Source organism: Scardinius erythrophthalmus (genome assembly GCF_964197995.2).
Source record: "Scardinius erythrophthalmus genome assembly, chromosome: 9".
Taxonomy (NCBI): Eukaryota; Metazoa; Chordata; class Actinopteri; order Cypriniformes; family Leuciscidae; genus Scardinius; species Scardinius erythrophthalmus.
In genome coordinates, this window is record NC_138229.1 from 11907447 (window position 1) to 11930567 (window position 23121).

At 38.4% G+C, this 23121-nt stretch overlaps 1 protein-coding gene across 2 annotated transcripts in view; it reads left to right on the plus strand.

Moving 5' to 3' along the window:
- Nucleotides 1-16329: 16329 nt before the first annotated feature.
- Nucleotides 16330-23121, plus strand: part of epha4a (eph receptor A4a) — a 39025-nt gene continuing 32233 nt past the window's right edge. The window contains exons 1-3 of one of the 2 annotated variants that reach the window (XM_081374798.1): nt 16330-16514; nt 17595-17662; nt 19874-20537. In XM_081374798.1, the coding sequence (XP_081230924.1) occupies nt 16415-16514; nt 17595-17662; nt 19874-20537 (832 nt within the window). In that variant the 5' untranslated portion in view covers nt 16330-16414. The remainder of the gene's footprint in view (nt 16515-17594; nt 17663-19873; nt 20538-23121) is intronic. The other variant, XM_081374799.1, reaches the window with a different exon arrangement.

Sequence of the window (23121 nt, forward strand, 5' to 3'; positions counted from 1 at the left end):
CTGCTCAGAGTGTGGGCGGCAACTCGAGATCTGTGTGTGTGTGTGTGTGTGTGTGTGTGTGTGTGTATTGCTTATGTATGCAGGAAAGAAGTTTTGTTCGTGTATAAAAGACCATGACAGAATGTATATTCTTTGATGCCGCTCGATCATGTGTTTGTGTCACTGAAGCTGAGAGAAAGAGACAGTAAGACAGTCAGAGAGCCCTGTATAAATAGAGGATGTCTCTCTGGTGTGTTCGCAGGCTGAAGTGTTTATAGGCTATTTGAAAGCCAGCACATTAGAAAGCTGTGCCTGGTTGAATGTGACAAAAACACGTTCGGGTTATATTTCTTTGTAAAATCTGAAGAAAAATCTACAAATTGTATTTGTCAGAAAATGGACACATATTTATTTATTTATTTGTTTATTCAGCACAAAAAAAGTCAACTGCCATAATTTTTTTGTTTTTATCCCCATGCAGTGGAATTTAATAAACTTAATTTATTATTTAATAAATAATTTATAAGAATTTAAATCCAAGTGTGTGTGTGAGTATACTGTGTATACTGTGTGTGTGTTATATATACTTTGTGTATGTACACATATATATATATATATATATATATATATATATATATATATATATATATATATATATATATATATATATATATATGCAAATGCAAAATAATAATTTTGCATTTGCATATATCTCAACAGAAATCGAGACTCATCAGAAATGCAAAATAATAATAATAATAAATGTATAAATAAAGAAAGAAGAAAGCATATGCCTTCAAGAAAATGAAGCCTATGTTAAGGACCATTGTTTCAAGCTAAATGAAAATACTATTTATTTATTTATTTATTTATTTATTTATTGATGGACAAAAAAGACTGACTGACTGACTGAATATATATATATATATATATATATAATTTAATAATTTGCCTATTAAAAATTCATTAATTCATTCATTTCATTTTTGCCTGATTTTTGTCTTCATAGCAAAGTGGGCTTGTGCTAAACCTGAACAGTAAACCCCTTCTGCACAGAGACAGGAAATGACATTAAGGTGGTGTAGTTGCCATGCAATCTGTCTGTTTGTCAATAGGTCATCCTCTGAATAAGCACCGACCCACAAACCATAAACCTTAATGATATGCTTAGGGTACATGCATGGCCTGTGCCTGATGCTGATTACCCCAAGATTACGCAGGGTTTGAATAGGGATTGTAATCTGCTCGTAACTCATGTTTGCTCAGCGCAGATGTGCAGCCATTGTCATGAATGATGACAACTCTAAGAGACCACCCTGTATTCAAGAGCGCATGACAATCATCTGAAATGAAATGAGAGATTACAGTGGATTAATGGTCTGGGAAACGTGTAAATGAGAGACTAAATTTCCCTCATTGATAGTGTGTGCATGCTCATGTCCTTTTGAGCACACTCAGAAACATGATCATTTCACTTCACATTTCAGGCCGAGGAGAAGAGCAGTCTAAATCTGCCATTACATTCTCAATACAATAGAAACATAAAAAGGGTTTGACATCACATCAAGTGTCTGTATATATATATATGTGTGTGTGTGTGTGTGTGTGTGTGTGTGTGTGTGTGTGTGTGTGTGTGTGTGTGTGTGTGTGTGTGTGTGTGTGTGTGTGTGTGTGTGTGTGTGTTTGTGTAAAACTGTAATTGTGTTACATGTGAAATATATACTGTAGAATGTCTGTTAAAAATAATTAATAAAATCATATATTTAGTGAGCATTATGTTTAAAACAAGTGGGAAAATCTGCCACTTGAAAATAAGAAAATTAAAAAAGATTTAAGTTTTATTTATTGTATTTAAATGTATGTATGTATGTATGTATGTACGTACAGTATGTCCAGGTATTTATATCTTGTGGTGTGACTTGTTAAAATGCACAAATATTCCACATGGTCTCTCAATTTATTGTCATAAAAACTGCATGTATATATTCTAAAAAATATATTTAAAAAATAATTTGAAAAAACATTTTAAAGTAGATTAAAAAATAATATGTTAAGTAGCGCTTCACATTGTTTGACCTGTCATGTCAACTACACAGATGTGCTTTGAGTACACTAAAACTTCCTAAAAAAACCATGAAAGACAAGATATTTTGTCAGGTAAATGTTTATCTAAGAGTAGTTTCTTTTTTTTTTGCAATACAGGGTTTGTAAAAGCACATTTATAATGCCTCTGTGTTCCCACGTCCGTCGTGTGTGTGTGTGTGTGTGTGTGTAACACATTTGAGTTTATTTTGGATCAGCACTGCTGTGGTTTGTGTGTTCCCCTCAGACCACATTCCAATTTTTCGACCGCTTGCCAGCTCTAGTCGAGATGGAAGTGGTTCTTGGTCTGAGTAGAAATACGGGGCTCAGACCAGGCCTGTGTTTGTATGCATGTGTGTATGTTTTGGCTGAACACACAAACGTCTAGTGGCATCAGTGTTCGTTGTGCTTATAATTCAGCTCTATGACTGTGTGCGCTCTGGTCTGAGTGTTTGTGTGAGTGTGTGCCTGTGTTTGGGTCTCCATATGGAGATATTTACTCAGATGTCATGACACAACTGTGGAAAATCGGTCTGTAGATCTGAAAGCACAGATCCGTGCTGAGCCAAGCGCTGCCTCTCACAGGTACTCCCACGTCCTCCGAAGAGAACCGCAGGGGGGAGGCCGTTCTTTGTTAACCCCCTCCCTTCAGGAAGAGCTGGGACAGGGAGTGGGAGGACAGCTGAAAAACCCCTCTTTTCCCCCTTTTGGTAGCGAGTAAAGCTTTAAGCACTCTGTCCAGAACAAAACAACCCCACAGTGATCCTTCTATCTGGCTCTTTCACTCTTTCTGACTCCGTAGGAGCCTTCATACAATGTGAGATCAAGGTATCAGACCAGGGTGCGGATTGAATTGGAAGTACACACTGGAAAACACACACTGACCCCTAGACCACATCTCCCCATTCGCAGATTACAAGCCCCTCTGTGGCCAGGGCATGCCATCAACATTATTAATGGCTGCTAAAATGTGGCTACCTCAAGGTCCTGAGCAGAATAAATATCATTCATCACAGGCACAACTCAAACAAGCTAGACAGATGAGTGTTAAAGTACATTCTTTTAGCCAGTGGGGATGAATACACAGTGTGTATATTTGGAAGGGAGATGTGTAACGAGAGAGGAAAAGTGAAATGTTTGACTTTAAGAGTAAAGAGTGCAAACACGCTGCCATGGAGAATATTTAGCATTCGAGAATATATGTTCCAAATAGCCTATCACTACCTGGTTTATTCGCCACTCAAGATCCTTAGAGGTCTATAACAACCTTAAATACTGCACTTTATTCTCAAGCTTTGATTCACTAAAGGGTGTCCAACTGTTTTGTACACCTGGAAGAGGCTAATTTAACTCTTATTTGGCTCTCACCTGTATGTACACCAAGACATCTATTCAGTATGTGCATGGTTTTCAGCAAGTTCCCAGCAAACATTTGGACGTTTAATGACCGTTGAAAAGACGTCCGTCCGAGACGTCCCGTCATGGTTGAAAAATAGTTCCAAAATGGAAGTTGAACCGACGTCATTTCTGGCCGTGAATTCCACGTCTTTTCTGGCCGTGAATTCCACGTCTCTTCTGCGCGTCCCTGGACGTCTAAATGCGTCGTCATATGTGTTTAAATGTGTTGCTGCATAATTTAAGTGTATATATAAGCCTGCATATAAAATAATCACACACCTATTGTGTAACATCGTGAAAGACAATTAAATCTTGAGGTTTAGCCTACACATCTTGACAAAGGTTCTAAAAAGGTCCAAAATTGGTCCAGTCAGACCTGAACGTCAATAAAACGTTTTAATCACGTGTACATCAAAAACAATAACACATTATTTGTGGACATAAGCAAAAAAGAAGCATGTTCTGATTAAGCACAACATTTTATTGATATTGAACAGCCAAAATTTCTCTTTATTTTTTTCAATGTTTAACATTTCGTGAGCTTAGAATTTTAAGGTTCTATCTCCACTTTTGGTTGAAATTGAGTTTGACAATCTGATCCATTAGGTGTTTATTAATGCCTGTGTGGTGTTATTTTTGTAAAAAAAAAAAAAATTGTTAGTAGTTATTAATAAAATAAAAGGTTCCATCTCACAAAACATAAACCGAGTTTAAAAACTTTGATGCTCAATAAACTACAATAAACGGAGATAGAACCTTATAATTCTAAGCTCTCGATTTGTTAACCAAACTAAAATACCAATTGCAAAATACTGAATTATTATATAAAGATAGTTCACCCAAAAATGAAAATTATGTAATTTACTCACCAAATTCCAAACCTGTATGAGTTTCTTTCTTCTGCTGAACACAAAAGAAGATATTTTGAAGAATGTTTGTAACCAAGCAAATAGAGCATCCATACCATTGTTGGAGAAAAAATTATTATTAATGGGAAGCGACATCTGCTTGGTTACAAACATTCTTCTAAACATCTTTGTGTTTAGCATAGAAAGGTATACAGGTTTGAAACATGAGGTTGAGTAAATGTTGACAATTTTCATTTTTGGGTGAACTATCCCTTAAACACATTGTTTGGCTCATTTTTTGTATCCACCACCCCCAGCTCTTCCTGGAGCGTGTTTCAGGTGTTCTGCCATTGCTGCATCAATTTCAGTGTCTGTAGCATGTGGGCTCCACCTCATCACAGCATCTAAGGGAAGAGAATATATTTATTTTTAAAATAAATGAAAATTAAAAATTTGAGGTGACATGCACTTATTTTCAAAATATTTGTATGGTCTTCAGCTAAATTCAAAACAGCATTTTTCCCCTGCCTCTTCAATACCACTGTGGTGCCCTTGAGAAAGACCCTTAACTAGGTGTGTAACAGTGAGAAAGTGAACAGGACATTTCTGATAAAGACAGGTGGGCTGTGATGTCCCCTGAATAGACATGTTTAGCAATTCTAAAATTACAAAAATTTTAAAGCAGTTACTGAAAACATACATGTTCAAATCCAGCTAAACATTTCATTCTACTTCAGATAATTTACTTTCTGAAAGAAACTCTCAAAAGGCTACATTAATAATTTACAGTAATAACTTTGACTGTATCATTAAACATACTTTATACTATGGTATACCGTTGTATAAGTTCAAAGCAACTTTTAGCCTACTAGCTAATTTTAGCCAAACTCAGTTAGCCAATTTCAGTTGACAATGTGGGCATCATTTCTTTCGGTTCATTCATGTCAAACAAGTAAAACTCTAGCACGTGAATCTAATAATACAAAATGTACGTACCCAACAGTAGATTTCTAACAATATGGGCCTCAATTCCTCCTCTCTTCGTGGTTATTCAAACTTCAGTGTTCCGGAGTGAGTCTATGGGGAAAACGCGTTAACATCTCGTGAGATAATCTAACCTATCGCGGGATTTGGTAATGTCGGGAGATCTTTTGTTACATCTTGGCAGCACAGTTTTGGCAATTACATCCAACTCAGACATAAATGGTGACCAGATATATTTCTGTTTTACATGCATACATTCCATAAAAAAAAAAAAAAAAAAAAAAAAAACGTATCAGGTAGGCTACAGGTTGAAATAATGACTAAAATGCAGAGGCTTTGCATTCACTTAACCACATTGGGAACTGTGTGATTATAATTTATTTAAACAAGATAAAGTAAATATATTTACTTTGTATACAATTCGTGTATTTCATAAAGATAATTCCTGGGGTTTTTTTTTCTGTCTTGCTTGACTAGATGTGTAAAGGACGTCAGTGGACGTGTATTCACAGCCTTGACGTGTAAAGGACGTCAGTGGACGTCTTCACAACCTCTTAAAAACTACTTGGGCAATTAAATTAATTTTTGCAGTATTAACCATGCAAGGATTAAGCACAGCTTTTGCATATTTCACAAGGATTCCATGATGGAGGGTCATGATGGACTATAAATGCACGTGTAAAAGACGACGCCGAGGACGTCAGTGGACGTATTCACACAACTTATTAAAACTTTAATTTAATAAAAAATTTAATTAATTATTGCAGTATTAACCACGCAAGGATTAAGCACAGCTTTATCACAATTGATTTCATAGAGGGTCATGATGGACTATAAATGCACGTGTAAAAGACGTCGCCATGGTGACGTCCTCTCTCACCCGAAACACAACATGGTATATATTGAACTACACGTAGCTAAAAGTCAAAATAACAATTATACATGCAACCAGATAACTGTAGACATGCACACATGTATTTGAATGCATTTTTAGGAAATGTTCTGTGTTACATATTTTTACCGATTTATGCCGTCATACCGCGACTATTTTTAGCCAGGGACACGACGTTGCCGTCGGACCAATGTTTGCTGGGTTGCTATATGTTCCTTGTTGAATGTTATAGCAACATTGTTTTTGTGATATTTGACTTTAAAATGCCAGTTCAAAGTCTTTAAAATACATTTGTACTTAAATATGATGTTTGAAACCAAATGTGATGCTTTCCAGGTGTTGTAGGCCTTCTCTATTGTACAACAATTGTAGATGTGTGCAACACTTGTGCATATTCTTTGTTAACAGACAAGGCAATGATAACATTAGCTAATTCAATATTTTGTTGCTAACATTTAGTGACTGCTATTTTAGCACTTCACTGTTAATTTTCTGTTTTAAAATTTTCTGCACCATTACAAACAAGTACTGACACTTCTGTACTATAACATTAGCATAAGCGCTAAGAGTGTGGCTAAGTTGCTAGCAAAAATGCTAAGTATTTATTTCAACAGTTTCTTTGAAAAAAATTGTGAATTTAATACCATAGTGCTTTGATATGCCATGATACTGAATTCATATACCATTGAATTTACTCTTCAAGGTGCTTTAAAGAATACCATGGTATTGCAGTCATGCTAGTGTCCATGTTTGTACTTGTTTGTAAGTGTACGGGCATTTGTGTGTGTGTGTGTGTGTGTGTGTGTGTTCTGTATGCACACAAAGTCATCTTTTCGGTATACTGAGTAGTATATTTTAATCCATAAGTTGTTTCATCCCTATAATGTTAACATGGGATGTGACAGTTTGGGTTAGTTCACTTTAGCAAAAAATGCAATGATTTTTTGGAAAGAAAGTTTTGAATCTAATACCATGGTACTTCAAAAAATATACCATGATACTGTATTCTTGTAGTATGGTATTTATACTTTAAGGTGCTTTATTTAAAGAATACAATGATATTACAATCATATAGTGTCCAAAATATGATTATGCTACTTGTTTTTTAAGTATACTGGAATACTGTCAGGACAGAACTGTTAATGAAACAAAGCACAGTCAAACCCATGTCTCCACAAAAGTGTGTCCAAGTACCTTGAGCAAGCAAAGAAAGTCTTTCACAGTGGACCGCTCACCCAAAATTGGACTAAAGAATTTTAATGGACTCCGGCAAATGGGAGCTAATTCGAGCGAAGTCGAGGTAAGGATAGGTGGAGTGAAACAAATGGACTGTAGAAAGAATCATGTTTCAGAGAGGGACGCTGAGAAGGATAGACACTATGGCAATTAAATGGAAACCAAACTTTAAGAGAGCCAAAGGGAAAAAGCGTATGAGAAACAGTGGAATTTGGAGTCCAAGCAGAGGGAACTGCATTCCTACAGTAAATTGCTGGTGGGGAATAAAGACGACGCAAGAAACATCAGTCAGACTTTGGAGTTAGAGATTTACAGTCAATCAAACTAAGTCCTGTGCTGTTTTCTTCTATAGGACTTTAAAGCTTGTGATCTTAGTGCTGTCATAGCAGAGCTGCCTGTTTTTGTCATTTTGACTGCGGTTTATGTTATTTATTGCTAGTTGTTAGCCGTGTATAGCGATGCTGAGCAGTAATGGTTGCTTCTCTTACAAAAGTATGGAAGGACAGGACTAATATCTTGCACGATATTGTATCAGGCATATTGTGATTAAGCAAAGTCAGTACTAATATAAAATTGTATATTGTTTAACTAAATAAATTAAAAGTGTTTTTAAAACTACAAATAGACGTCACAACATTATAATTAAATTAAATTATATACTGTATATATATACATATATATATATATATATATATATATATATATATATATATATATATATATATATATATATATATATATATATATATATATATATAATTGGTATTTTTGTACATCTAAATAATTTTATTCAGCAAGGATTTTACAATGTTAAAGAATCCTGAAAAAAGCCTCATGTTTTCCACAAAATATTTAGCAGCACAACTGTTTTCAACGTAATAATAAGAAATGTTCCAAATCAGCATATTAGAATGATTTATGATATTAAATAGAAATATTACTGTATTGTATTTTTGAAAAATGACTGTATTTTTATTAAATAAATGCAGCCTTGGTTAGCATAAGAGACTTCTTTCAAAAATATTGAAAAAATCTTACCGACCCCAAACTATTGATCACTCTTGCAATAAAATTAAACCTCAAATGGGTTCTGATTGGCTGTTGCTTTGTGCAGGATTTGCGCTTCAGTGAAGACATATAAATGACTTGAACTAGCTGCATTGCATGTAGTTTGGACAGTGTGCTTTGGATGAACAATTTTGTTCCTTTGCAAGGGACACATGGGACAGAAGGGCTCTCCAGGGCTGTTGAGAGGTATTTTTAGAGGCTGGTCTTATCTGAACTCCCGGAGGCCTGAAACTCAGTTCTTCACCTTGCCAGGTCAGGCGCTGAAAAGAGAATCAGCGGGCATCATGGGAACTGACCGAGTGGTGGAGCCAAAGGGGTCGACGGGTGACCTCACGGTGCGGCTGGGCGGCCCGCTGACAGTCCGACAAGAACAAGACCACCAACAAGTCTATTTTCACTGGTACCGCTCACTCCTTCCTGCTGTCACACAGACTTACACACCAAATCACTTGAACATGAAAAAAACATGAACACACACCTTCATCATCTTAAAAAATGGCTCTCCTTGTTGTGAACCCAAATAAACTCATGCAAAACTTCAATGTATTCTCCTAAACACATATGCTCTCAATTTCACCCTAGATGAATGTATCACAGGTGTTTCTGAAGCTCACAGTAATACCAAAAATAATTTGCTTGTTTATCAGTAAGCATGCCAACACAATTACCGCACTAATTACTGCAGTCGGTGCGTAAAATATTACCAAGTGTGAGGCATGCCTCCTCTCACGCTGCAATATTCATACCATAATCATGTTATTACTGTAAACGTGGCTCACTTTACGACAGCGGTAATTAAAAACGACTCTGATCGCAAGTATCAGTGGCAGCTTAGCACTGCCGTACTGTCAGTAATTAACACTGCCGCCCCATCTCTCCCTTTCCTAATGAAATCGCTCAGACAGATCATAGATTTCTCATTCATCTCAGCACACCAGGCACAGGCAGCTCACCTCCACTGCTGCTGAACCACGTTAAAAGCAAGTACAATGGGGAAAAAAAACTCTCTTTCTTTCTGCCTCCCTGTTTTTCTACAACAGAGAAATCGATAATTTAAGCTGCTAAAACTGAAGCTGTGTTTTTGCCCGTTATAGTGCCGCTTTCAGCTTGTTCTAGTAAAAGAAACCATGTAATGATAGAATGATATATGAAGGGTTTGCACAGTGTAGCTATTGTAATTTCTGGCAAATTAAAGCAGTGTCTTGGAAAGCCGAGTCTTTGCCATGTTACAAGCGCTGCTTTAAAAATCAATATGCCAAGAGGAACAGATGGGAGAAGGCATTGTGGACGGAATTCTTTACGCGATATTTACATATCTAACTAGGCGACTGACGCTCCAAGAACCAGTCAACTGCTGTCTCAAGACCTCAAGCCTCACGTCTGATGATTTATTAGGCTTCTGGCACTGGTGAAACTCGCTACCTGGCTGCCTTCTGCCCTTCTCTGCGGGTGTGTGTGTGTCAGTTTGCTACTTGGCATGTGTGTCTGAATTTGTGTTCATTTCCATATGTCTGTGTTTGCTTGTCTGGGTTCCTGTGTGTTAGCACATATGTCTGTGTAGGTTTTTTGCCGTTTTTATAGGTGAGGTTCTAGCATTTTTGTATGTTTGCATGGACACTGAAGCATTTTAATAATGATAATAAAAATAATAGTAATCAGTGTTGGGGAAAGTTGCTTCTAAAAATATTGCGTTTCAATATTTGCGTTACTCCTTAAAAAAGTAACTAATTGCATTACTCAAGTTACCTTTATGAAAAGTAATTTTACAGTATGTTACTTTTGCATTACTTTGCTCGCCTGGGCTGGACTTACAGTATTTTAAAAAGTGACTTAGATATTTTGTTGTAAATTTAAAAGTAACGTGTTAGTTTACTTGTTACTTGAAAAAAGTAATCTGATTATGCAACTTGCATTACTTGTAATGTGTTATCCCAAATACTCCTACTACTACTACTAATATTTAATTCATTAAATAATAATTATTAAATAATTAATAATAATAATTCCAACTATACCAATAGTTATTTTTCTTCTCCTCATTCTTCTTCTTCTTATTATTAAATGTAAACATTCTATATAGTGTACAACTTTAGAGGCATACAAGGCGTACAAAAGTTTATGTATCATTTGATGATCTTACAATATTGAATTCAGAGAATGAATATGTTGGTTTTATCTTATTTATTATCAGTTTGATCAATTGAATATGCTTAATGCTATCACATTTATTTAACACAGTTAATGTGTTTACCTAATTTGCCTTATGATGTTTCATTCTTTAAGTGATTTTTAAAGACAAGTTGGAACAATTCTGAAAGGACACACACATCGGTAAATGAGTAAAACAGCTTATTGAGTGCAATAAGTTAATGTAACGCTATATTTGTGTTTCACTTATATTTCATACTTTGTTGACGTTTTATTATAATGAATTTAATCCATATATAGAGACTAAGTGATTTCACTTTTATTACTCCCATCTGGATTTCATTTATACAAACTTTTGTCTTTTAAAGGGGCCTTTCTCAAAGTTTATTTCTTTTGAGTAATAAATGAGAGTCCCATATTGTGTCTTAGTATTGAAATTCTTGAACTTGTTATGGACAAGGATTTATACTTTTTAAAGTTGTACATGTCAAAGCAGTAACCGTGGTGTTGTAAATATGTTGATAGTGTACGTTTCGGTCTCTCCAAAATCGGTTATTTTTCCATAGCAGTATGAAGGCCTATGTGCAAAAGTAACATTTACACGTTTATTCCTTTTGCGTGCTTATAATTAAGTATATTTATCTAAACGTGACTTTGTTAGGGCTCAGCAGCCCGTTTGAAACAACAAAAGTTCTCGCTGTCTTCCTGCCTCTCTGCCAGCACCTGCTGCCGCTTTGAGTCTCTGTTTATGTCAAACTTTACCGCTCAGCGCCATCGAGCGTGGAGCTGACTCCGAGACAAATGGCAGAGGACATTTAAACAAAGCAATATAAGGCTCCGCTGAAATAATTCAAGGTTAGAGTTACAAACAGTCATGGCAGTTAACTTAGTGAAATGACAAAAGGCAGATTGCAGTCTTGCATGACAGATCAGATGTCTCGGTCTTTGAGCAATGGTACACCTAAGTCACAAAGGTAGAAGTTATGGAGCTTTCTGGAGTATTTGAATATTGTAATGTGTTTTACAGTCATAGATGACTCTCTTTCCCTTTCGTTCCTCGTTCATCCTGAGTTTTTGCTCCGTACAGTTGTGACAGCTGCCTGGTGCGATGGGACCGACAGTGATGCCTTTACCATTCTAATAACTCTACTTTTTTTTTTTGAAGTGCTCTAGGACGCCCCGCACCATTACACAGTCAATCCGTCTTCACCAAACAGCCACTCCGCCACATCTGAAGCCTGCTGCGGGGTTGTGGCTGGCACTAGACTGTTATTTAAAACTCTTAAGAGAAGAAGAATTAGCAAATAGAAGCCATGCTACTGCAAACGTTGAGGCCATGTGGCACTTAGCCTGCACCACCGTGGGATGTTTGCCAATGGAGGTCTGGAGAAATAGAGTCACGATGTGTAACCGTTTTCTTCGTTATAAAGGTGGTCACACTTCAGGATTGTTGATTTCTGTAGTATGTTTGCACTCTCCAATGCTTTGAAGTAGTGATAGAACAATGCATAGCTTTATATCTGGCCATTTTGAGATTATCAGATCAGCTGACAAACCACGTTCACTTGGCGTAAATATAATTGTGTACCGTACAATTTACTCAATTTCTTTTTCAGATAGTTTTTTTTTTATTTGATCTAGTTTGTGTACATCTCATTTGCTATGATTGAATTGTATTATACTGCAGGAAATGAGATTGCCTTTTAAATTCCTGAATTTGAATTGAGGTAGCAAACAGGGTTTTAATGAAAGGAAGCATAATTCGAATTAAATTGTAAAATAAAATGAAAGTATAATTGTTAACTAAAAAAGCAATATGTCAAGACATACTTTGAATGTTGGCTTGACAAAGCCTTGTTTAAAAGTTTTGAGATGGATGAATGGATGGATAGACAGATACTGTAGATAGGTAGATTAGATGATGTAGGAATGCATATATTTCATTCAATTTAATACATAAAATATGGTGGAAGATTTCATTTCCTAGTATGCATTGACTGTTAAATTTCTGCTTCTGCTTTCTAGATATTGACATCGACCATTGGAAAACCCCAGATACTTTGACCATTACTGTGAACCCAGGGAAAATAAGTACACGTGTGGGACCTGCTCTTTAAAACAGATTCAACAAATAGCAGTAGAGATTTTGTATGTCATTTACTGTGTAAGTAACATTTACATAAAAACTGTCTAAACACCATTCGAGTGTCCGATACATTGATTGTTGGGTATCTGATGCTGTAGTTGGGAAAACATCAGGGACTCTCCATTGCTGATGATTAGGAGCTCTTACGCTATCCATTGATTTCTCCTCTACCCTGGGATGAGCGGTTGAGAACACAGAGCAGAGCTGATAGCTTTGTGTTTGATTTTCAGAGTCTGAAATCCATTCACATACTCGAGGGGGAACAGGACTCTATCTCAAACAAAAAGGTCTTTGGGAAAATCATGTATAGAGACAGAGAAAGAGTGAGTCATTCCTCATCTTTATCAGAAGGAGAAAGAGGATTTTATGCAAAAACCTCAGCAAGGTCTTTTTGGATTTACTGAAAGACAGGCACGTTCTAACAAAGAAACTTCTCTCCTCATTTGGTTCCTCTGAAAGGCTATAGAAACATCTAGTAAGGGTACATCTTTATTGGAGACAGAAAACCAATCAATCTCTTATATTATTGGACGCGGTCACATCTCAATCGAGCTGAGGGTGAAATAACTGTCCGTAAAATAACAGCCAAAAGCTCTTCTTCAGTTCCTTTGTTTCTGTATCACAAACACCCACACGCTTCTTTAGACTGCTGAGACCGTCCTTTTGGTCCGGCCTGCCTGCATTCATCCCCTCTACTACGTTTTAACCAATCCATCACATGTCCAATGTTTGCATGTGCACAGGATGTACGCATTAGAGCCGAGTTCTTTCGGATACGAGTGTAAGTTGTTTGGAAGGTTCTGAGAGAGGCCAGAACGTGGGGCGTACAGAAAGTAGAAGAGGGTTGTCTTGCTCAAAGTTGGCAATTACAGACTGCACGGTGTCCCTTGGGGGTCCCGGGTGCACTCGGTCTGGAGGCCTGCGTTAGCGTTGCACAATACAGATGTGTGGGCAGATGCCATCTGGGGCTCGGAGAACAAAACCGAGTGTGGGGGCGCCGTTCAGGGAATTCAATCAGGACTGGAGACCCGAGAATCCAGAAAGAGAATAGAAAATGATCTGACGGTAATCAATCAAAAAAAACTGTGACACAAATGACCAAACACAACGGCCCAGAGCAAAGCCTCGCAGAAACACACCCTGCCTGTGGCGACTCCCCGCCCACTGGCCATAACGCGATCAATAGGCCTTCACCGATATAAACCGCAGGGATTGGCCGAGACCGCTAAAAACGAACCGCCTCCTCCTTGGCTAATTGGGCCTTTATGATTGCGCAGTCTTTCGTGCAGATTGAGAAAATAAAACGCCATTGTTTCCGTCAAACTGAGTGACAATCGATGTTGGGCACCCATCTAGGAACGCCAGATGCTCCGCCCGACTTCATTATGCTGGCCGAGATGGTTTCGCCGGAGCAACGGCATCGCCACAAAGCGTTTCGATCGTGGCCCTAGAGACAAAGTCCCGGACGTCACCTGCTCCTCAGCCTAATGCTATTAAAAACGAGAGATCCCAGAGAGGCCCCAAACGCATATGGAAAAGAACAAAAACGTAGCTTCTCTGGCCTATACATAAACAGGAAACGCTAGCTGTGGTCAGACGAATCTTGAATTTTAAAGTCTGAGAAGGCGGTGGAACAATTTTCAAGCCTTGACCGAATCTGCTGGGACCAACTTTCAGAAAACAACTGAAGACACACCCTTTACTGGGAGCACTTCAGTAGAAATGCATTGTTTTAAACAATATGGCACTTTCCGTGAATAGGGTACAAAATGGGGCCTGAAACGGAAAACAAATTTTCGCTGAAGGAGTTGCCTCCTGAAAATGTTTATCACCCCCCCCCCCTTAAATTAAATGAGCATTTTTTTTTCTATTCATTTTCTAATTATAATTGTCTAGCAATAAACATTAAATTGATATAAAAAACAAATAACTAAATTTATTACAACATTACAAAACTACACCAGAATGGGTGAAAATGTTGCAAATGCAGCATAAATTAAGGTTTATCAAACCTATCTGATAGATATAACAAAAACAAAATGGGATTTGTTTTATGCTTTCAAAAAAGGGTCATGGTACACCAAAGTGTCCCAGGTTTTTCCACATTGTAAGTCACTGTGGATATAACAAAGCTTTACGTGCTTATTTATTTAAGCAAACACACTGATATCTCACTTTATTCCAGCCATCTAAATTTATCTTACAGTGACACCATAATAAAGTGCTACTACAACTGTTAATGTTAAAGTATAAACAGTGCCTTGTCTCTTTCAGATCCATCAGCCTCGAGGACGGTCAGTAGCCTACTCTCCTTTGCAGCCCATCCATATGCAAACACACTGTTGTCAAAGTTGTCAGCACACAGTCAGCCCCGACACCCGTTACAGGATGTAGATTGGCTCATCAGGTGGGCGCATATAGTAAGACAGTGCAAAGCGTGAAGCGAAATCGACGCATCTGCTGCTATTGATGGAACTACGATATAAAAGACGCACGGGTGTGGGCGTCATGAAACGCTTGATTGACAGGGGCTGGAGAGGTCGTGGAGTGTAGGCGTCCAGTTGATAAAGGCATAAAGGGTCTCACTAACATTTAATAACTTTTAGTCTTTGCAGCAACACAAACTGAATAGCGATGCTAGATTCGCGAATGAATCGTTTTTTTTGTGTCGGGTCTTTTAATGATGCGGTTCACAAAATCGGTCTGAACAATTCGTACAAGAATCGGACTTCTTTTTTTGGACACGATAAACACAATTAGGCTATTTATAAAATTGTATCGAAAAATTAAAGAGAAATAATGTGTCTACATGTGGTTTTGTAATGCCATGCCGGCATGCAAATGACGCAATTATCTCCCAATACTAACCGACTGATTTGCGATAATGAGTCTTTCTACTGAGACTGTAGCACTGAAGCACTGCAGTTTAAAATGGTCTGATTTGCGTTTTGAAGCATCTTCCCACTCATAGTTTTAGAATTGTTTATTTTAATTAATAAGTATTGGAGAATTCTGTTTCCCCTGAATAAATTGCCTGTTAGTAATGAAGTATTTATACACGAACTAGCACGTTTAGAAACTGGCTTATGTCTGAGTGTTGTGGATTAGAGGAATACATTGCAAACACTAGACGGCGCACTTGCTCTTCCCACAATAGAGCTGGTAAACTTAACTTTAATGCCTTGCGCGTTCCATACAGTCTTTTGTATGACGTATACAGATATAATAATCATGATCAGGACATTTCCCATATATTGTGGACCAAGTTCTATATGTAAAGAAGAGATTTAACAACAGCATCTCTCTTTCTTTCTCTCGCGTTCTCTTTCACGCGCACACTGCATTTTAGCCTATCTCTCTCACACGCGCGAGCTTAGTTTTTTTATGAAACGCAAAAGATTAAAATAAGAAAGACTTTTTATACTTCTCCAATTATCTTATACCTGAAAAATGGGCTGGCTATTTCCCCGAATGGACAGACTGTTGACTTTTTGTGTCTCGCTGTGACAGGCAGGTCAGGCAGTAAAGATCCGCCCCTCGGCGGTGTTCAGCAGTGCATCACTCTCAAACGCTAATTCCACCGGGACAGACGCAACTTCGGTCCGCACGCGGAGCGGAGGAGACGCACACGAAATGACACCAATGGCTGCGCTTGTGTTCACAGCGACTTTTGCGCTAATAATCTGGATACCGACTTTAACATTAACCGCACGGGTCTACCCTCCTAATGAAGGTAAGGATTTACCAAACCAAAGGAAAATCTTTCCAAGAGTTATTTTTGTTGTTGTTGTTGGGTTAAGACTTGGGACGGAATAGAGTGGCACACTACTACGAATGACGTTTATTTCTTTATTTACCATTTGTATTTTTTATTTCGAGACTTTATCCCGTCAGCGAAAAGGATTTATAGAATTTTTCCCCGAAAGTCCCTTTGGGGATCTCCAAGTGTCTGTGGTTAAATCCGCAGATCCTATGGAAGACTGCGCCGTTTATTTCATCAAACGAAGTTTAAACTCGGACTCTAATGGACACTCTGTCTTCTAATTTTGTTGGAATTATTTTTTTATCTTATTTATTTATTTATTTATTTGTATTTCAAGAAATGTGCTTGGATGACCAAAATGGAAATTTAGGCTAGCGTATTCGAATAATTTGATGGAAACTTGTACGACTGCTTTATTATTTAAATTTATTTGGAGCGTTTTCAGAAGCGAAATGAACGAAATTCGACCATCATAACCAGCAGAGACACGCACGAAACAAATGATTAAAGCATTTCAGTATAATGTAGACTTTTCTCTGTTAACTCGCGTAAATATCTCATTACACTGTACGCTTTTAATTTAGGGTATGCTAGGGCTTTGTTTTGGTGTATGAAGGCCATAAGCTACACACAAATAGACAAATTCTGAAACCCTTAGAAAAAAGAAAAGAAAATGACTTGTTGTAAACATAAACCTTTTATATATTCCTTGCACATTCACTGTTCACTGATTATGCTCTTCTCTCAAAGGACCGGATTTTGTTTGGACAATGGCCAAATTGGAACACTGATTAAAACAATACTTAATCATGCCACAATCAAACTTTATAAAATGGCCAAATATATGTGCTATTTAACCATATCCAATACATTCCCTTAATAAGCATAAATCAGTGTACGTTGAGTAAATGGAGAGAGTAATAACTTTGTACAGCTGGGAACAAAAGGGTTGCAAAAGAAAGAAGTTGTGACTTAAGAGACAGTTTGGTCAAGTCATAAGGAGGTTGATGATCCATCTTCAGTGACTCATGGCATTTTGTCTTTCCGCAGTGACGCTGCTGGACTCGAGAACTGTGCAAGGAGAACTGAAATGGGTTGCGAGTCCGACGGAAGGAGGGGTGAGTCTACAGAGTACAGACAGTGTTGTTTTTACTTTTGTATTTGTGTGGAAAAATCTCTATTGACAACTCTTGAAGGTGCTGATCGTCTTGGAAACTATATTTGCACATGAAAAGCAGACTAAAGAATTTAAAGAACCTTTTTTGAGCACAGCGGAATTGCTGCTCCACACTGTACATAAAACAAGAAGGTTTAACTAAGGCCTCATGCTATGCTAAAAGCACACCACAAATTGATGGAAAACGGCTTAAGATGCATCACACTGTATGCAATCGGTATTTTCTGCATTAGTGCATAGATGAAACACAGAAGCCAAATGAGATCTACACAAACATCCATAATTATAAATCCTGACAGATGAAATGGCTTTGTTCTTATAATTTGATGTTTCATACAGACTGAGAAACGACTTGAGTTTAAGTGCTTGTGCTCCGGATAATTAATCTAGAAATTTTATGCTTTGTAATTATGATGTTCATTTCTTTACATTATTTATGGGCTGGCATCTTAAAACTTAAAATTTCTTGGTGCACTATATTTTGCATGTACAACAATAAAGCTAGACTTTTTGACTTAGTAAAATGAGTACAAACAAGATAGTTTAAATACTGTATGAAGGCTATGTGCTGATGGTTAACATGCTGAGATTAAAATATTTAGTTTATACGTTTTTCAAAATTTTATATTTATTTAAAATATGTATTTTTTTTGGCCACACTTTACATTACAGTAATGTTTGTACTTAATTATAATTATTATGCAATCAGCAACTGCATGAATAAGTTTAAGCACATTATATATACACATTATTATTGTTAGTGTTGTGATTTAATTAGTACAACATAGTTTTTTTTTTTAACACTACAACTGCATAAAATAATACAATACATTTTTCAAATGTTTTTATTGAAATATTGAAATCAATCTACTCAAGTATAAGTGAAGTTATTTATCTGTGATTTGATTGATTCATTAAACCACAATTAGTCTTCCTTATTCTCTCCGTACACACTTTGGTTGGTTTCAGGTTTAATAGTGAACTTGGCATTTGAGGATATGTGGTTCCCCCCACCCTCTACTGCTTTATCTCATCCACCCGTTTGATTGACAGGGTCCCGACAGAACCCCCTCCCTCATGCAAACGGGCCGAATGTACAGCTTTATCGGTGTGACAGCTGGGATTTCTACACTTACGACTTACAAAGAGTAAAAAAGCGAGAAGAAAAGACAGCGTCATAGATCGTGACAGGCCTTTTCAAAACTCTCCTTCATTGCATACATCTCATTTGAAACTCTCACCAGCAGGAAGCATCAAACTCTAGGCCCCATGGTATTACAATGGCTTAATATGGGATTAATGGTGACCAGGAAGTCAGGGCGTTCTTGTAAATGTTGCTGGGTACTGCATTTGTTTGGTAGATGTGCAAGGGTTTTGGTAATGCTGTATTGTTATTGAAAAGCATACTTTCACCTTAGTGTTAAGAAATTCACAGCAATCAATCATTTGACATATCGCCATATCTATCTCCCAAAAACAACTGTTTTTGAAGCCTTTGAAAGTCTTAAACGGCACTTTCAGTTGCTTCAGAGCTGAACAATGCTTCAAAGAATCATATTATCTCAATTATGTTAATTATTTAGCAATGTCCAATAAAATCTTTGTATGGCCAATGAGTTTGCTTGCAAAGAAGTGTAAAGTTTGAGTATTAAAACCGCTTGTCTCAAAGGCATGGTTCACCCAAATATGAAAATTCTATACTCATTTACTCACCCTAATGTTGTTCCTAAACCTGTAAGACTTTTCTAATGAGGAACGCAAAAAGACATATTTGGGAATTTTTTTTGTTTTGGACCCAATTGATTTTCCTTGTATGGACAACAACAGTTGAATTATTCTTCAGAATTTCTTCTGCTTTTTGCAACAGAAAGAAAGTCACACAGGTTTGAGTAAATTATGACAGAATTTTCATTTCTGGGTAAACCACCCCTGCTATTCACAAAACAGTGCACTGAATCTGGCAGATGTGTGATTTAAATTCTCATTATCATATCGTAATCAATGAAATCATTGCATCATTGCAGCTGTTGGTCTGTGGTAAATCTCCAGCTCTGGGCCTGGAATTGTGTGCATTTGCTGTGACAAAAGTCTCCCTAGCAGAATCTCTATAGGCCTACTTACCTCTCTGTCTTTCCCTCCGTCTCTCTCACAGTGGGAAGAGGTGAGCATCATGGATGAGAAGAATATACCAATCAGGACATACCAGGTATGCAACGTAATGGAACCCAACCAGAACAACTGGCTCCGAACAGACTGGATTCCCCGTGGCGGAGCTCAGCGCGTCTACATCGAGATCAAATTCACCCTGCGTGACTGCAACAGCCTGCCAGGAGTCATGGGAACTTGCAAGGAGACCTTTAACCTCTACTACTATGAGTCCAACAATGACAAAGAGCGGTACATCCGAGAGAACCAGTTCACCAAAATCGACACCATCGCGGCCGATGAGAGCTTCACGCAGGTGGACATAGGAGACCGCATCATGAAGCTGAACACGGAAGTGCGGGATGTAGGAATTTTGACACGGAAGGGCTTCTACTTGGCCTTCCAGGACGTTGGGGCCTGCATCGCCCTGGTATCCGTACGGATCTTCTATAAGAAATGCCCCCTCACTGTACGCAACCTGGCCCAGTTTCCAGACACCACCACCGGTGCGGACACCTCATCACTAGTGGAGGTACGCGGATCTTGTGTGGACAATTCAGAGGAACGTGAGGTCCCTAAAATGTACTGCGGAGCAGACGGAGAATGGCTGGTGCCTATTGGAAACTGTTTGTGTAACCCTGGCTATGAGGAACACGGGGGAACATGCCAAGGTAAGAGCTCGGATAACTCCCTCGCTCGAGTTTTTCCAACAGAGCGTTTCACCAGGTTCTGTTTTGAGATTCAAGATTTATGCACCTCCCACATGGAAAGTAAAAAAAAATACCCTGATCGCCCAGCAGCAATATATTCCATAATTTAAGATGAGATCATTATAAGTGAGGCTGACCCGGATGCACTTTTCCCCTCTCAGGGATGTGAGAGTTTACTCAGATGTATACATCTGGGTACTCGGCAGATCACTGTGGATTGAGCGAGTGTTGTTATTCGAGAGGTCTGGTTATGATTATGAATCGCCCTGTTTGATATCACAACACCTCCCAGTGGATTTGCGCATGAGAAAAGTTGGCGCTAATTATTTTGTTGGAGCAACAGCCATGTGGTTTATGTGCAGAATCCGCTTAATTAGATCATGGGCGAATGCTCTCGTAGCCTTTTCACTCTCGTTCTCATTTTGCTATCTCTCAAGAGCATGTCTGGTGGTTTTCAGTTCACATTAAAGCAAAAAGATGCGATTGGCAAAGCACTGAAAGAGCAAAACAGATAAAAGAAGAAAAGGAGAGGATCAGATAGATTGCTTCTGTCACCAGAGGGTCGTTTCTCTTTCTCCATGCTGGCTTTGATTCCCAGTGTCCGTAGTCAGGCCATACGGCACTGAAAAAGCCATGATATACTGTTTGGGGTAATGCTGAGGTCAGTGCAAGCAAAAAGGAAGAGCCAGAGGACATGTAGACGGTTTGAGCACGCCCTTTCTTTCTTTTCCGTCTGGTCCAGGAGAGGGTCGTCGCTTGAGCGGGGTGATAAACGGCCAACTGGCCAGTCTAACGGCCTTTATTTATGAGTGCTATCTCAGCGGGCTAATTGCATGACAAATACGGGCTGTAATTTAGGGCTCTTGCGGGCTCAAGGGGGGTGGTCGGCATTCACCGCGGGCGATCTCTCTCTCAGTGTATGTGCTTGTGTGGGTGGTTGAAGGGGTACACTGGGAAAGGCCATTCTCAGGGATCTGGCCGTTTTTCTTGGCCACTCTTTTATTAGCAGAGCTCGCTGGCAGTGGCAGGGTTCCCCACTCGCTCCTTAGCTTTCCGTCTCTCTCCCTCTGCTCTCTTTTGCCGTTCAGATATGTTGAAATGAAGGAAAGAGGCTGTAATTGACCAAGAGCAGAACGGAGTTTCCATACAGACATTTGGTGAAACGTTTTACTTAAATCACTTCAGGGCTTGCGTTGATGATTTCATTACTCTGAGATATTTGGAAGAGAGTGATTTTGATATTTCTGTTGTTTGGAGTCTGCAAAAGTTTTTAGATTTAATTTCCCAACTCACAAAACAAAACACACAAAAAACACTTCAAGTCATAAAAGCTGTATTGGATCATTTTGGCCACTTGTTTGCACAGTGCTGAACTGTAAGGATGGCCTGCTGGCCCAGAGTTTTAGGTCAGTTGAACAAAACCATCACTTGCTCTTTCAGGACGGTTAGGGTTAGTGCTGCAGCCGATGCTGAGTCACCAATGTAACATTTATCGATCTTATTCGTACATTTTTATAAATTGCAAACTATGTTTGGTTTTCTGTGACTTACTTTATTGTCTATTGTTGTTGCATGTTCTGCTGATCTGATTGTCATCAAAAACACTAGTAGCTGGCAAACATAGAGGTTGAATTTGCAAAAATGACTTGACAGTTTTGAAAGCACAACTAAGAAATTTTGTAAAGAAAACTTTGCACTTAATGAAAAAAAATATATATTTCTAGAAAAGATAAACAATTCAGTGCAAAAAAAAAAAAAAACATTCTTATTGTTGAGCATTGGTGCATAAAATATATTTGTTGTTGAAAAAGGAAAAAATTTCCAAGCAGTTTTTGATATCTGCCAATGCAAAAAGTTGACCAATAAAAACTAATCATAATTCATATTTAGTATTTTGTAGCCAATATTCCAATTTCCTTTTATAAATATCCAGGTGCCTTCTTTAGATATCCTTAGACCATCTTCTTTATATCTGTGTTATTTAAGCATGAGCCTGTCATCAATGTCTGATTAAGCCATCACACGCTGTCTTCAGCAAGGCAACAGGCAGTTGTTTCCTCATTGAAGCGGGTTCAAAAGGTGGCTTTCTATCCCAGCATGCAGATGCGAGTCACTGTCTGTTTAATAAGTCTGTGTGTGCAGCCCAGGCAAGGGGAGGGATGCAGAGGTTCACCTTCAATGTGAGGGCTTAGGCGAGGGCGAGAACTTTCTCAATGGGGCGTCCCAAGAACCTTGTGAAAAATGCCCATTGAGGATAAGGGATACAAGCCCTGTACCCCAGAATGCCTCAATGGGAGCCTCTCCCCAATTGTTGGGATGTCGTGATCGGGGATGGGGTGAGAGGGGAGGAATACTAGACAGGGTCAGGGGTGACCCCTGGCTTTATCCTCCTCTCCTCCCCAAGAGACGGGGGTCATGGCCGAGATTGATTAAGACGTCAAAATTTTGACAGCTGCAGCCTAGATGGACAGGTCCAAGAACAGAGGAGCGAGAGATGGCCACAAAACAGCCGTCGTTCGGTTGGTGAATGGAGCGGAGACTTGGC